The sequence below is a fragment of the Falco cherrug genome, chromosome 14 (genome assembly GCF_023634085.1).
Source record: "Falco cherrug isolate bFalChe1 chromosome 14, bFalChe1.pri, whole genome shotgun sequence".
NCBI classification, from domain to species: Eukaryota; Metazoa; Chordata; class Aves; order Falconiformes; family Falconidae; genus Falco; species Falco cherrug.
This window is the reverse complement of record NC_073710.1, coordinates 7,343,632-7,360,095: the sequence shown is the minus strand read 5'-3', so window position 1 is coordinate 7,360,095 and position 16,464 is coordinate 7,343,632. Positions and strand designations below refer to the sequence as shown.

The 16,464-nt window shown below is 39.5% G+C and overlaps 1 protein-coding gene across 2 annotated transcripts in view; it reads left to right on the top strand.

Annotated features, from left to right (window-relative positions):
* TENT4B (terminal nucleotidyltransferase 4B) overlaps nucleotides 1-16,464 on the top strand; it is a 42,736-nt gene that overhangs the window by 13,290 nt on the left and 12,982 nt on the right. For both annotated transcript variants that reach the window (XM_055726702.1, XM_005444604.4), the window contains exons 2-4: nucleotides 8,369-8,492; nucleotides 13,105-13,151; nucleotides 15,628-15,748. In XM_055726702.1, coding sequence (XP_055582677.1) covers nucleotides 8,369-8,492; nucleotides 13,105-13,151; nucleotides 15,628-15,748 — 292 coding nt within the window. The remainder of the gene's footprint in view (nucleotides 1-8,368; nucleotides 8,493-13,104; nucleotides 13,152-15,627; nucleotides 15,749-16,464) is intronic.

Sequence of the window (16,464 nt, the reverse complement as noted above, 5' to 3'; positions counted from 1 at the left end):
TGTGGTTTTAGCTGTTTGGAAATTTACCTCAAGTTGTAATTATGGAATGTATGAAGTGCATGCTAACACTTGCACTTGAAACTTGGAGGCTTTAAAACATATATATCTGTATTTTAAATTAGGAGGTTGCAAACTGCATAGCTGGTCTGTATATGTAACTGTTCCAACAGACTAATACTATTCTACAAGTGAGCTAAAGAAAAACCTTGTGGTAGTATTTTATAGGTGATGTTGGAATTACTGGTGTGTTTCCAGATAATTAGGTATTACTGAAGTTGAATACTTTTTGTCATTATGAAATAAAACTGCAATTTCCCATCTCTGTGCTTCCCACTTCGTTTTTCCTGCACAAAACCTTTCTCTCCTGCTTTATCTTGTTCTTTTGTTAGTAATTTTTCTTTCAGCTCAGTTGAGGTAGCAGTTTCTCTTAATTTTTATTATACCACCCATTAGCAAAACCACATGCATTGCCTGGAAGAAGAAGCGGCAGATTCTCATAGTGCTTGCTTACAGAGATGAGAAGAAGGGATGATATGTAGATACTTTCCAGGGAAAAAAAAAAAGAGAAGGCTGTTCCCACACATGTAGTGATTCAGCTAGATTGTTTTTATGTACAGTATGATTAAAAAAAAGGAAAAAACAATGGGAAGTGAGGCTACTTCTCAAAATAGTCTCTCCAGTTGGCATTTGATGTTTTTGTTGGAAATGCTGTAAAAATAGATAGCAAGACTAGGTGTGCATAAAGCATGGGTTTAAAATCCAGTAGATGGGTTGCAGAGTTATACTTCAGATTGCTTATTGGTAGGACTAATTCAAGCACTGAGTTATAATTCAAGTTCAATAGGACTTTCTTTCCTCTTAAAAGACAAATTTCTGTAGGAAAAATTGTAGCACATCTGAGTGTATTTTAGGAAGACAAAGCACACATAATTGAAAAGAATGGCCCACATTGCTTCTTTCTCCTTGTGTTTTAATACATTTCTACCACACTTTGGCCGTTTCCATAAGGCAGTGCTATTTTAGTGCCTTTTATGATGCAGTTAAACCCTTAAGTTGAGGTTAAATCCAGAGCATAAATAAAACCCTGTGTTAATTTGGGAGGGGTTGGGGGGATGGCTGTTTCATGGGAGAAAGAGAGAGGGAACTCCGCTGTCCACCATAAATTGTTGAAGGGAATGAACTAACTCCATTCAGAAAAGCGTTTTCAAACTCAGGATCAGAGTGATTAGGTTAATCCTGAAAGGCATTAGTCCTGAAAACAGGATCTAGGTTCCTGAATCATTTAATGCATCTGTGAAAATTTTGTCCTCCCTGGATCCTGCAAGGCAATTCAGTGAATTACTGAGCAGATGATAAATGCTAATCAGAAGGGTCAAGCTGTTGTTGGGTGAATACTGAAAGCTACTCAGATGTTGCTTGGTGGCTGGAGGGGCGTCTTCTGGTTGTAGATACACCAGCTGAAGGTGTTTCTTCTCCTTCTCTTTTCACCCAGTGCCATCCGTGTGGAAGTGACGGCTGCTGCTGTCCTCAAGGGCTCCTCGTCGGGTGCCTGGCTACACTTAGGAGAAGTTGGCTGCTTTAGCTGAACTGATGAAGGTGGTGGGGTTTAACTTGGCTAACTTTGCCCTAGATGGATTAGGGAGGCCTGTGTAATCCTGTTATAACAGACCTGGTCACTGGGAAGCCAGGGAGTGGTGACAAACACCTGGCTCTAATGGAGGGGGACAGAAATAAGTCTCATTACCTAGCCCTCTGCAAAGTGTAATTCTCTGTTTGCACCTTGGGAAACGGTTTATACAGTAGGTATCCTGGGTTTTAGTGCTGTTTAGTAATCATATGGCAGTGGAATACCTGTGTTTTTTCTGCATGTGTGTCTTTAGGTAAACTGTGGAAAGATGGTCTGTGAAGCTGGATTTCAAACGGGTGAATGAAACTGAGGAAAAATGTGTGACTTGTCAGGTTACTAATCAGGATGTTTTTTGGGATGTTTCATTTTAAAGCTCCCATAGGGCATATGCAGCTCAATATATGTGACCTATAATATATTCATATGGTTTAGTAACAGGATATAGAAGTAATGGTCAGAGTCTCTGAGGCTTTTGAAGATTGTTTGCTTTATTATGCACAATTTTAGTTTCTCATGAGGACTGATGTATCAGTCAATGTGAAACTTAACTGCCTGTTAAATCACCTGCAGATGCACTTAGGTGTGTTTTCAGTAGCTTAAACCAGCAAATACTAAAAGAATTTTTCTGCTCCAGAGGCCCAGGCGGTAAGTAGAAGACTTCAGCAGATGATTCAAATTGTTTGGTTTTGCTTGAGTTTGTAGGTGGGAAAACAATTTATGATCTTTACAGTGTCTGCTGTTGTTCCTGCTTCATTATTCGACACGTCTAGGTGGTAGTAGTAGTCTAGAAATTATTTTATTAAGCTTGTGGGAGATGAATGTTAAAACGGAAAGTTAGTTTGGGAAGCTGTTGGATTCCCCATCTTGTAGAGTGTCAATGTTACTTTTAAAATAAATATTAAAAAAAATTTGCATAATTCTGAAGGGGGAGAGAGAGAGGATTGGGCTCTCTGTGTCTTTCCTTTACCTTTGTTGCAATTTTGTTCAAAACCGCTTTAGGATCAAGTAGATTGCAGACGGGAGAGGGAAGAGCTTTGTTTAGTTTGTGGAACTTCCAAAGGACCAGAGTTAAGTTACTCTCTCTTCTCCTGTGCAATGCTAGCTTTCCTCTTGGGAGTGGAGGGATGGATGCAGTTAGGACTTCTAACTATTGATGCTTTCAAGATGCTAAAACACCTCGGATTCATCTTCTTTCGCTGTCTTCCTCAAAAACAACTATAAACCTGAACATCTACAATATTTCTCATTGTTGCCTTTGGTTCCCCCCCCCCCCCCGAGGAGACTTAAAACGCTAGGGGCATCTAAACACTGTCCTGTAGGAATTACTCATCCAAAGAAAATTCAGATACAAAAGGCTTATTTAGTGCTACAGGGGTACATTGCAAACATCCCATCCAAGTGTGGATACAAAATCAAAGTCTTAAATCACAAGTGATTCATGTTAAAGCATAGTTTAGGAAGGCAAAAGTCATTGCTTACTTCTGACCACCATCCGCAGAGGTTCTAAATAATTTAGATTTTCATGATTCTGAAAACGAAGCTTCCTGCAGAAAAACCTGCCAAAGAGCAAACTGTGGTGCATGAGCACTGTACGATTCTTTTGCATGTGGTTAATATCTATTGTTTTAAATTACCTTTAGTGATGTTTGCAAACAGCATTTCCTGTGCAAAGAAATATTTTTGCTCAAGGCAGAGGAAGCTCTTTGGGATGGATGAGCAAGATTTTTAACCCACTCGTTTTTAACAGTTGGAGCAGAAGCTGTGGGTAACACCCTGATGAGAGAAATTAGAATATGCATGCCTGCATAATTTCTCCTGTGAAATGAAGAGTGAAGAAGAGCCAGAGGAGAGTAGAAGTATAACACGATTCCAGAATGACAAAAGGAGGAAACTTTTCAATTAAAACATACTACTCTGGTTAGTAATACTGCTGTGTGGGCACACAAAGGCAACGCGTAACTGCTATCCTGTGATTAAACAAAACCAGTCAGAATTCTCTTCCCTTTGCCGGCTGCTCAGGTTAGCAGGACTGTGCCTCTGCTTCTCAGCTGCCGGGGGCAGGCAGGGGAGGTCCATGCAGGGCATGGTCCCATGCAGGGCAGCCGCTGGCGTGGCTGGCAAGCATTGGGCATTGGCTGTGTCGGGCTGGCTTCCTCCAGCTGCCAGAATCAGTGAGCACAGCGGGCCGGTTATTAAATCTGCGTCAGGATCCTAGTGCAAAAGGTAAAACTTCTTGTATCTCCAGTTAGGTTTCACAAAGCAACATGCCTCGCAGTATCGCTCTTGGTTCCAGTTCTAATGTACAGCAGTAGCGAGGTGTGCTGCTTTATGTGTAAGGTGACTGAAGCATACGGTCAAGCGTATGTGTTTGTCCGTGTATCTGTCTGTGTGCTGTGCATATAAAACAGAAATAATGCTTTGTTCATATGTGATTATTTTTTAATTGATTGCCAGAGGTGCATTAAGATTCATGCTCCAGAAAAACATCTGGGACAGATGTAAACGAGTTTGAAATCCTGAGTTGCACATTTAGAACCCACAAGTTGTGCTACAAAATAAAGTAAGGTGTGATCCAACTAAGACAGAGGTGTGATGTGCGGTGTTCTGTAGCACTTGCACCTGCGCAAAAGCTGCAGCTTTTCACCTGAACAGCTTGAGTCTAGCAGACTCGCATTCCTCTTGGTGCTATTCAGTGATGATACAGTGGGAAGTTTGCGATTACAACTTTTGCAGCCATAATTTATTTTTTAATGGTGCATCACTAACTCTGTCAGATGAACATAACAGGTGCTATAATCCACTAAATTTAGTGGCTTCTCTTCTCTGTAATTGTGTTCTGTCTGTGAAATTCTGATGTAATCAGCTTACCAGGCTTGAAAACAGGGTGTGATGTAGCTAGTACTTTGTTTTAGAACATACTCGGAGAAAGTGTAAGAGACTATTTAATTTTTCATTTCCCCACATGTTAAGATTTCCTGAAGCATGGGACAAAGACCCAGTTGTTTATTGCTGTTTACTGTAATAAAACCAGTAAACTAATACTCTTATGCATTGCAGAGACCTCTCTCCATCCATCCCGAGTAGCTCTTGGGTGTTGGTATGCTTCAGTATGACTGTAAAGCCAAATGAAGTATCTCTCCATAATGAAATCAGGTTTATTACAGCATAATTTCCTTCTACAAACAAGTCTCTTTTTAAAGACTTTTATCTAAAATAACTGATGAATGTAATGGCATTAAATAATAAAATACTGTTATGATGCCAAAAATAACTTCTCAGTCTCTTTGATCTTCATTTTGGTTAAAGATATAAAATTCCACTAGAGACTCTTGTAAACAGACTCCATTAATCCAAACAAATTGTTTTGAAAAGCAGCGACTATAATAGATGTTGATTAAGACAGTGAATAACCTTGAGTTTTAATTTTCAATGCAGCTTGAGTTAACTCGGCATTAATTGGAGTCACACCTCTAAGTCATGTTGTACTGCTCTGAAATCTGCATGTGGCTGCTTCTGTTTGTCTTGGCTTTAATTAATCATCCCCTTATTATTTCTTGGCAGCAGTCATTGTTGGGCAGGGAAATAATGGGTCTAGGTGTAGTCTGGAGCCTTTATGGCTTCTGCCTGCCTTCTGCACACTGGCTCCGTGCAGCACAGGCGGTCCTAGCCGCATGCAGTCTTGCAGCAGGTGAAGCCGCAGATAGATCTGTAATATTTCCAGCTGGTGTGGTGATGGGAACTTTCTCTAGTAGTCTGTAAGCCTTTCTTTTATCTTTGAAAAATTTCAAATTTATTTTTTTTTCTACATCTGCATTTGTTCAGTAACATCCAGTGCATGTGTAATACATGTTTCCTTGTGTTTGTGTGCTGCTTAATTTTTTGTTTTGCCGTAAAGCTTTCTATGACTACCTAAGACCAAGAAGGATCCCACTGAAAGAGATGCAGACATATGTTTTTTATGTTTTTTTAAAAAAAGAAATACCTCTGATTTTGACAATACATCATTATTTTATGAGCTTCTGAAGAGTACGCCAGTTGATATAATTATCTCGATTAAAAGTGTCGGTGGAGTTAATAAAGAGAAGTGCCCTGAGAACTGCAGTGTCTGCATGGCTTGGCCCTTTGTGCACTTCAGGGACCTCATTTCTGATTGCCTTGTTCTTCCAAGGTTCCCTTACGGGGCAGGGGAACAATTAACTCCCGTAAAGCGGAAGCCCAGGAGCAGCTGGGCCCACTAATGACGGGCAGTATGGATTTGTGCTGTGCCATACATGAATCTCTCCCCAGGGATAGTCTCTTGGTATTATCCCAGCACATCTTGTGCCATTAAGTGCCCTCAGATGATGTGGTGACACTCCTCATGGTGTGCACTCCATCTTCTATTACTAAAAACATTGCTCTGGGGCAAATCTTGTGCCTTGTGGGTGTAACCAGTCTGTTCCAGGTAGTCCAGAGGAGCAGAGGCAGAAGCAGGTCTGTGTTAACTTGATCAGTTCCCCCCTGTGTAGTCCGCAAAGAAAGTGAAGAGCTTGCCAGACATGGTAGGAAGCCTTGGGCTGACTCCCAGGTCTTCCCGTAAGCTGGTTCGCCAAATACAGTTGAAAAATAATTTTTATTTTCTGGAGTTTGTTTATCGAGTTTTTTGCCTGTTCCCCTAGCTGCTCCTGTTTTTGAATGCTACCTTAATGGTCAAGCACGCAGAGACTAAACTAGCAGGTCGGTATGTGTGACTGGCAGTGGGGACGGAGAGTGAACTTGGTTGCTGGAGTGCTCAACTTGCCCTTTGTCACGCACTTCTCACGTGAATTCAATTCTTGCAACAGGAGGATAACTTTAAGAATGTTTAAGTGCCAGTATGTTGACTAACAGTGAGGAACAGGACAGGAGATGGCTGAAAAGCCAAAGGCAGAGAAGCCCGTGCCCAGGATGGCAGTGGTGGTTCAGAACGTGCATGTTAACCCCAGGTTGTAAGCTTCCAAGGAAAAGCAAGAAAGCAGCTGTAGGAGGAGGTACGAAATTTCTTAGCATTGTCAAAATACATGCTGAAAACAGCATTTATCGGTATGACTATTGCAGCTGCGTTGCTCAGAACATCCTTGTGGTACCTGAGATGATGTGTGTGAGCGGGGCTCGGTGCTGGTGCCAGCGTGCCAGTAAGGCGGGGGAGAAGCGGGGAGGTGGCACCTTGCATTTTTGCAGGAGATCTTTGCGGAGGGGTGGTTTTATTTTAGTTTTTAGTTGAAGTGTTTGTGAGTCTCCGTCTGTAGGTGTCAAATGAGGAGAAGCTTCTCCAAAGGTGGTTTTGGAACAGCTAAATTGGGTATCTGTCTGGATCTCCCTTTGGAGGAGCTCTGTCAGAGGAGTTTTTGCGTTAGCTATAGAGAGCTGTGATGATGGCTACCACAGGTTGCTAGGCTTTTATAACTATTCCCCTTGCCGTGTGTGTGTGTAGGGAATTCCAGTAGATGCTCAGTAAAAAGTAATGTAAATATTTTATTCCTTCATCTTGGAGAGAAAGAAGCTTGTGTTGTTCATAATGCTGCAGTATTGAAGAACATAATGCCAATGCCAGATGGTTTGAGTTCTGTCCTTACCCTGACTCCGTTAAATACAACTTTCAGATATTTTAATCTGTTTTGTTGACACCTGTATACAACTTCCAGTTATTAACATTTGATTTATTTAAATGTGTGTACAGTAGGGAAGTATTAGATTCCACATCTCATCTGAGGGCTTGCTCTTAATGAATTGCTCTGTCCTGATGGTCCCTCAGAGCTTTAAGGAGAGATGCAGTTGTATGTGGTAACTAGAAACAATACATTTTAAAAAAATAGCTATTACTATAATGGCCATTGCAGGGAACAAATGAAATTAATTTAGCTGCTCTGTGGCTGAAATGAAAGGGTTGCGTCTGGTTTTTTTTCAAAAATGTTGTTAGTCAAGAGGGTGATGTGTTGTTGGTATTACAGAAGCGTAGAAATTTGTGGCGCTGTATGAAGACATTTTTATTTCATCTCTAATAATAGGCAGTTTAAAAATGACTTACTGACGGTGAGAAGCACATGTAATATAGTAAACTGCCAAATATATGGGTTAACTGTCTGTCAATCACTTATTCTTCTGAGCCACCACTTCTGCACTTGTACTACATATTTTCTTGTTATGGGGAGCGGGTGCATTTGGAGTTTATTCATCTTCTCTAAGCAGTAAAAAGAAGCAGTTTTTCTAGCTCTAGTACTGGCACAATTACTATCGACTTTTTAAAAGCTTGGTACTGAACACAGACTGATGCCTGAAACTCCCTAGCTGGTGCCAAGGGGCTGACTAGGAAGCGTTGGCTGAAAACCTCCTGTTTAAATTTTTGGGAAGTGTGTACTCGGAGCTTACAGCTGCATTCCTAGCTGAAGACCAAACAGTTTCTGTGTTATGCTGGCATTAAAATACGGAGTGTGATTTTCAATGTGAATTGAGGCGCTTGGATTTAGATTTGCTTCCACACTTTTAGCAAATGCAGTGCAATATTGACCTATGGCTTAAGAAACTGATGTAGAACTAACCAGTACTAAGTGTTGTAAATCTGGTGGGCTTTTTTTCATTGCACGCTATCTTCAACTGCCTCTTAACTAAATGGGTAACTAGGAGCTTAAAAAGCATGTTCGATTAGAGTAGTTGCTGTTTCATTCTCCTGTGTTTTTTTTTTCCTGACTTTCTGTTATTTTTTTTTCTTTTTTTCTTTCTTAGTCTTCATGAAGAAATCATTGACTTTTATAAGTATATGTCTCCCAGACCTGAAGAAGAGAGAATGCGGATGGAAGTGGTGAACAGGATAGAAAACGTTATAAAAGAGCTGTGGCCTAATGCAGATGTGAGTAGGACGCTGTTCTATTTGTTAATACGTAAAAACAACATTTTGTGCCCGTTTACTTTGTGAAGTATTCACCAATGAAAGTAATGTTTATTTTTCCGTATTAAAAAAAAAAACCAACACAAAAAAACCCACAACAGAACAAACCCAAAGGGATTTCTGGTCAAAAAGATCAACTTTTTCTATCGCACATAGGAACAAAGACAAACTAGACCTACTGTAGTCAAACAAAGGGTATAAGATGTGAGAACATGTAGTTTCATTAATATTTATTTACTAAGATTATATGGGAACGTATCAGACATGCATGCATGCCTGATAAGTATCGTGTTAAAAAAAAGCAGCTTCTGAAACTCAGATCTTCACTAGTAGCAGGGCTTCTAGCCCTAAGACCTGCAGTCTTGAATATGTCTGTTAAGGTGGAATGTCAGCAACGCCGCGTTACATAGATCATGCTCTTCTTAATGGGTAGTTAAACTGACATATCTTACAAAATTAAAGGAACTGGGTTTTTGTACACGAACAAGTCTATAAATCTGTGTATTGAGCTGAAAATCTGTAATGTCTCTTTCCACTGAAGATGGGGTTTTGCTAGTACTTCATTCAATTGAAATTAGTTTCTCCTATGCAGAGCTGTGCTTTTTTTAATAAGGGTTGCATTAAAGAGAAGCCAGGGAAGTTGCTTTTACAACTCCAGATGGTTTTACGGGGACTCGGTTGGATTTTTGGCTTAATTGAATATAGTTTAACTGTATCCCTCTGCTCACATGGTTAATAAGAATGGAGATTTGTAGCTGTAGTCATCTATCTGTAGATAACAGTAGCTGAAAATAAAGACTTGTTAGCTGGAATAGTAAACCAAATTCAGACAGCAGAATCTTTAATGCTCTTTGGTCCTGCCATAGTGACAGACAGTGTTGACATGAGTGACTTAAACCCACTGTTCATTTTGGATCCTCTTAACCTGTTTTTTGGAATGTGTTTTTAGAAATTGGCAGAATGTGAATTCTGCGTTAGCTGTATCTATGTGGCATGTGGTTTTGTATGTGAAGTATACTCACATTTACAAGGTGGTTCTTGTGTTATGGGCATCGTATTAGTGATGTATAATATGGAAGGAGCGCTCTCCGCTCAGCGATAGCCACCTCTGCAGAGTTACAGGAGGTTGATAGAGTCAGTGCTACACGTGTCTGGTAATTTTCTCTGAGCAAAACCAATAAATTTTCCAAGAGACTTGAGCAAACCTCACAGGTGGTGGTGTACCGCTCTCCTCTCACCCAGTGAACAGTGTTGTAGACCGCAGTCAGGAGCAGGAGGAGTGGGCTGCCGGTCTGACAGGCTGAATAGCAGAGGAAGCAGTGCAGGTACGAAACAGTGCGTGCTATGGTACACCCTGCCAAAGGCTTGTAGTGGGGGATTTCACCAAAATAACTGATGGCTTCAGCCTAGAGAAGCTGTCACTAAGGGGAAGGAAGTTACAAGCCCTACCACAAGTGACAGCTGACCACTGGGCTTAGCTGTAACGTGACTGAGAGGAAGCACACATTGTGTAGTTGAAAGTTCGCTTTTCAGTTAGTACCATTTAAAACGGCCGTGGCCATCTTTGTTTGCTGTTCTTCAAAATATTAGAGAGAAGAGCATGCCAGTTCCTTTTTTTCTCAATTCTGCTCTTCAGAGCCTAACTGCATTTTGTCTGCTGTCATTACATCAAGGAAGAATTCTCCTTTTTCTGGAGACTAGAAGGGAACTGAACGATGGTTCAGTTCAGCACGCCAGGTTAGAATCTGGAAATTACTGTAATGTTATTTTTCTAATACTTTACAGATCTGTTGAGAACAGCTGCTGAACTCAACTGTGTTCAACTTTGACAGTCTTTTGTTGTAATTTTTCAGTCGTCTGAGTTAATCACTAACCTTTGGGAAATCTGTTGGTTTAGCTACTTGTAAGATGTAAGTTTTGAGTACACACTCCGAGAAGGTGGAGTGTTATCTGGTCCAATGTCCTCAGCTTTAGCTGTAGTGTAAAGCGATAAGTTAATGTTTAAGCTGTTCATTCTCAGTCATAGATGCAGCGAATCCAGCTAAAATAAACTTGTAAGTTAAACATACACATTTAGTTTGTAGTTTCTCACTAAACACGTAGGTAAGACATGCTCTATAAAAATCAGATACCAAGTAAAGGAAAATTAGGCTTCATGAATCTAAATGTATAGAGAGCATGTGGAATGTGTCTGTGCACATGCATTTTTTTTTTTTTTTCCTGTTCCACTTAGGAAAAGGCTGAAAAAGCAGATGGAGGATGGGGTAAAACTAGGTATCCTAAACTGTTACTTTATTTATAGAAGTTAGCAATTGTGTCATTTGCTCTCTTACTCAAGGGAATGTGCTTAGAAGGAAACATTCCTAGTAAGTGAGAACTGTTCTTGGCATCAGCAAGGCTCTGACCGTAAGAAAGGCTTTAATTACGCTGAAACTGAACAACCCAAAACATTACATGAAAGCATCTTAAGAAAAAGTTTTTTGACCAGTTGAATATGAAAATTTGCCTGTTGAACAAGTAAGTACTTATACAGTAGAATTTAGGATACAGTTGTCATAATGCCTTCAGCTTTCTGTCAAGAGTATTGTGTGGCGCCTCGTAGATCGGAAAAGAGGTAATGTATACTTCACATGCTTCAGTTATGAAAATACTGTGATTGCAAATGGAAGTAGTAAGATTAACTCTATTTAATTTGACAAGCTTCAGAAAATTCTACTTAATGATGTAGAAGAAGGGTAAATTTGAATTGGCTACAGAGATTTTTTTTTTTTTGGTTGGTTTGATGGAGGGATTTTGGTAGCGAGGACTTTGCAAGCTTTTGTGCGTTTCCAAGTTGTGCATAGTGAGGACATATTTGGACACATACCACAAGCAAAGCCCTTCAGGAACTTCGGAATTTAATATGAACAAGTTCACAGAAATGTAGGATAAATAGTAACAATAACATAAAGGAGTTGAAGGGGTCTGTTACAGTACTGTGAAGTCTTAAGTTATCTTATGAACGGAAATACATCTCTCTGTCCACATAGAACAAAAACGTAATCGGCAGTGTTGGCACAACACAGAAACTAACGCTCATGTCTCAAGTTGTAGTAGTGTCCCATATTTGGGATGCTTTAAATACGTACATGGCTACAGAGCTTCAACAGTTTAAATTCCGATCCAATAATAAATAAATCAAATAATAAATCAAAATCCTTTAAAACTTCTGATTTCCCCACTTCCTCTTCCATCTTTCCAGATTTGATGAGAGAGGGATTGAAGTGTGGGTGTGGGTTTCTTTTATAATAATTCAGTGTTTCTTACACTCCAAATTATTGTACAACAGCAGATGTTGTCTCATTCCTTTTGGTAAAGGTCATATATGTTGTATCAGTAAGTTTATGAGTGCTTACAGGGTTGTTTATTCAGTAAAGGCTCTCTTTGCCATTCAGCTGAACACAGTATTTTGTTTGATAATGTAAAAGCACATTTCGTTTTTCCGAATCCATCAGCAGTTGTCTTAACTGTGCAAAAGCACTTCTCAGATGTTTTTGATAGCCATATAAATCCTGATTTGATTGAACCCAAACAGTTTCACAGAGAATGCTTTTATTATTATCCTGGATTAGAAATAGTAATAATTATTACATTTCTAGCGTTGTGATGCCTTTATGCTTTTATCAAGATCTAGTACGATATTGATGCTAATTCTGTGGCATCTTTTGCAGTCTTTTCTAGTTTGAGAAGCTGTGAACTTTCAACATTAAATTTACTGCCAGCATGTGCTTTTTGGTGGGTGTGGGGGTGAGGGGATAAAAAGAGTGAAGTGATAAAAAAATAATAATGAGGAAGCACTCATACTGCTTCTTAGTCTAGTGAAGTATCAAGACACTTACTTGCAAAACATCACCTTTTCCCATCTCGCCCTTTTTTCTTATCCCAAAGGGGTAAAACATAAGAAGCGGGTCACTTGACATACAGATAGGTGGCTATCGAGCTAGTGTATGAGACTTATTAAAGCAGAATATGCAAGTCTGTAAGGTGGCTCCAGAAAAGACATCAGAAGACTGACTGGTTGAAAATTAGTCCAAATGTGTAGATATTTTTACTTTGAAGTCTCACCACTCCCCTTTGAGACTTAGCACATGAGTCCGATCTCCCTGCGAGGCTTGGCTAAGTTAATGAGAGTGTGGTTTCAGACAGCTTATGGTGGAAACCTGATTATTTAAACCTCCAGTGCTAGTAAAAATCCAGCATAATAAACTAAATATGTGGGATCTGAAACGTTTTTAGTATGTTGTTTAAGCAGAAGTAAACACAGTTGTGCCACTTGCTCTGTAATTCAGAAAAAAAAAAATGGATGGTGATTTAATTTTTCTTTTAAAGTACACAAAGCAACAGAAATCCACTAAACTGAAATGTGTTAACAGAAAAGAGTCCCAATACTTCTGTTCAGAATGTGCCTGTTAGCAATACCGAAATCTACCAATGGAGGGTAGCAATAACCAGCCTTTACAAGCAACTTTATGGAACTTGTTCGTCTTCCAAAGCCTGAAAATTTGTTTTCATGTATTGTGTTCTTGTGTTTCAGGTGCAGATATTTGGAAGTTTTAAAACTGGTTTATATTTACCCACAAGGTTAGTAATTTTTCAGTGTAAATTCAGTGCAAGAGAAAAGAGAGCCTGTTGAACCTGTACCCCTGTAGTGATTTATGTGATCTCTCAATAGCTGTGTTACTTGTGCGTATGCTTGGAGTGTTAAAAAAGTGTTAAGCTATTAGTACTCTGCAAAGTGTATGGAAATATAGTAATTAAGACTTAGCTATAATACATATATGTATTTTGCATGTATTGGTAAAAGGTCTGAACTACCATGTTGTCAAAAAAAGGCTTGTTTTGTGATTTGCCTTCATTAAGTGACTGAACCAAAGAAAGAGGTTTGCCTTAGAAGAAAAGCTAATTTTTTTCTCCACAAATGATTAAATTGAAACATGTAATGTTACCTTGTTAATGATACTGTTGGCACTGAAAAGATTACATACAGAATTGCTTTTCTTTCAGTCTGCTTCTGTGAAATCTGTACAGTAGTCAACATCTGCCTTTTCCAGATTTATTACTAGTTGTCATAAAGAAAAGTAATTCATCGGTGACACTGGTATCCTCTGTGTAGAAACTGTGTTTTTGACAATTAAAGAGAATGAAGGGCTTGAATGGCTGCAGGTGATAAATGCATTTAAACAGCTAAAGTCTGAGGTTAACACTTGAATTGAGTTCCGTACATTGGGAACATGAGGAATTAGTACCTAGTACTGGCTGCAACTGATGGATACCCAAGTCATCATTTAATCCGTTTTTCAAAAAGGAAGTATCAGGTGGATGCTTTAGTGTCTGCTTTAGTGTAAGGAGTTGCAGGTAGGCTGAAATACTGTGTTTCTGTTCAGAAAGTCTGAAGGTGTACAAATATACATTGTTTTCACATTTGGCCTTGTTCTTGCCCTTTTTTCATTGATTTCAAATAGGCCTGCTTAAACTTGATTGTATGCTGATAATTAATGCAAGAGAGATACTCTTATTCACATGACTGATGGCAATAGTTCTTTACTATATTTGCTTGATTGTTTTGAAATTGATGTAACAAAAATGCTTTGCAGTTGTTTGTTTGGTTTCATATACTCTTTCCTCCGTATCTGTTTCAGCTGAGTTTCTGTTGGAGAACAAATGCAGATACTATAAACACAGTACATAAACCCACAGAAAACCTGCCTGTGGCAGTACTTGCCAAACTTTCAAAATAACCAGCATTTGTCTGTTGGTAATTAATTCAGTGTTGCCTTCTATCAGGGCTTCGCTTTGCCCTAGGTTTTCCCTACCTGTCACTAACTGCGTAGTCACTGTAGATTTCAGGTTCTGGGATTCAGAAAGACTTACAGTGTGTTTTTAATTCTGTTACTCTGTTAGAATTTGCCTTATATCCTCTTACTTAAGCTGATACTGAAGGTTTGGGCATGTGGTTGTGTAGCTGCTGGATCTCTTGTGTGGTTTTGCAGGCATCGTCCATTCTCAAGGTGACAACAGAGCTGCTTTTTTTCTCTCTTGGTGCGCATCATAAAAATGTCCCCCGTTGTTAACTGTCAGCATCAGTAACGGGTTTAACACTAATTAGTTTAGAAGAGAAGTGTCCAGAAGCATTTCCCACTCTCCAGGCGAGTTTTGAACATAATTTTCTGAAACTGGCCGAGTGCTGCCTGTCCTTGTCAGCTAGATGGTGTGCAGCTGAACGGCCGCTGAACTTGCCTGCTGCCAATGCTGCTTTTTTCATTAATGCAGATGCAGTTTCTTTGAGACTGTTTAAGCAGTGGTGTTTGTGAATCAGCAGACCTGTAGAATGTATTGGGAGGGAAGAAGCGTTCTTGATCTTTTTCGTGTTTCCTGTACGCAGTTTTCCATATTGCTGAAGCAGCCTGGTAGTATAACCGTAGGGTTATACGCTCGCCTCCTTCATGTTCCCAGCCAAGCAGGGTTAATCAAAGAAGTTGAGGAGCAAAGACAAAAAAGCTTGGGATCTCAGGGTAACCTTCACTGGCTTCGGTTCGGATGCCAGTCATCTTTTGCATTTGAGTTTAGGCATTGAATTAGGGTGCCAGCTCCCTGTGTAGACAGATGAAATGTGTATGTGCGTAGGGAGGCAGTGTGGTGGGGTGGAGACACTTCTTCAAGGAGCTGAGTTAATGACTAGAGTTAATTAGCTGGTTTGATCTTATTTAAGAGCTTGTTGCTTCCTGAAGTCAAAGTTGCCACATTTTCCTCTCTCCTTCCCTGCTCCCTGTTCTTGGCCCTACAGGCCAGCTGCGTACCATGTGCCCACAGGTGCTGTGATGACGTACGTGGATTTGTGTGTTTATCTGTCCCCTCCCTTCGGTAACCTGAAGTGTTCTGTGTTTCCACAAGTGTAAGAGTTCATCCCCATCCCTTTCCTCAGAAAATTAAGAATCAAGTAGTTGGTTAAGCCACATTCTGTCAGCGTTATTCTAATTATGTGTGGATGTCAGGGTTTTTTTCTTTTAACTGTATTGGCCTTTTAATTTGAATGAGTATTATTTTCTTTCCATTTCAGTGATATTGATTTAGTTGTGTTTGGAAAATGGGAGACGTTACCTCTTTGGACCCTGGAAGAAGCTCTTAGAAAGCACAATGTAGCAGATGAAAACTCAGTAAAGGTTTTAGATAAAGCAACAGTAAGTTTGGGGGAAGAGGGTATTTCCTTATTCTAAGCTAAATTTCTAAAGATCTTGGTTAAAAGGATGAATTTTCTTAAGCAGGAGCTATTTTATATATAAATTTGAAATAGAATCAATAATTTTTATTTAGTACGGGTTTTTTTACTGACAAAATAATAGTGCTGCAACAGAAGCATTTCTTCTGTTGGAGAAAATCATCAGGTTTTCCATATTCCACAACATCCACTTGCTTTTAAGTGAGATTATACCAGCAGTTGTTGCAGTTAATGTGATTAGACTTGTGAATTTCTGAGCTGAGTTTGTACCTAAGTAAATTACTTAATTTTTTCTTACTGCACGCCAGCAGATGTAGTATATTTTCCTATAGAAGTAGTAAGTACAGCCTTGTATAAATATGTAATGGTATGTCTCGCACAGGGTAGGATTAGTTCCATTATAACTTCCTACCATGTGCTAATTGTAAGAGTATGTAAAGTGTTGGGGTTTAGACAGGTGCCTAATTGATGGCTGTTATTAGCAGAGAGAGGTAACTTGGAAATCACTCAGGTGGAGATATGTCAGAATGCTCTCAATATCTTGTGTTGCTTGTTTGAAGATAATTTTGGTGAGGAACCAATGGCCCACAATGACAGGAGTGTGTCTTTTCTTTAAGAGCATCTAATACCATTTATCTTTATTTCTTAAGCTTTTGTCTCCCTCTGGTGTTTGTTTTT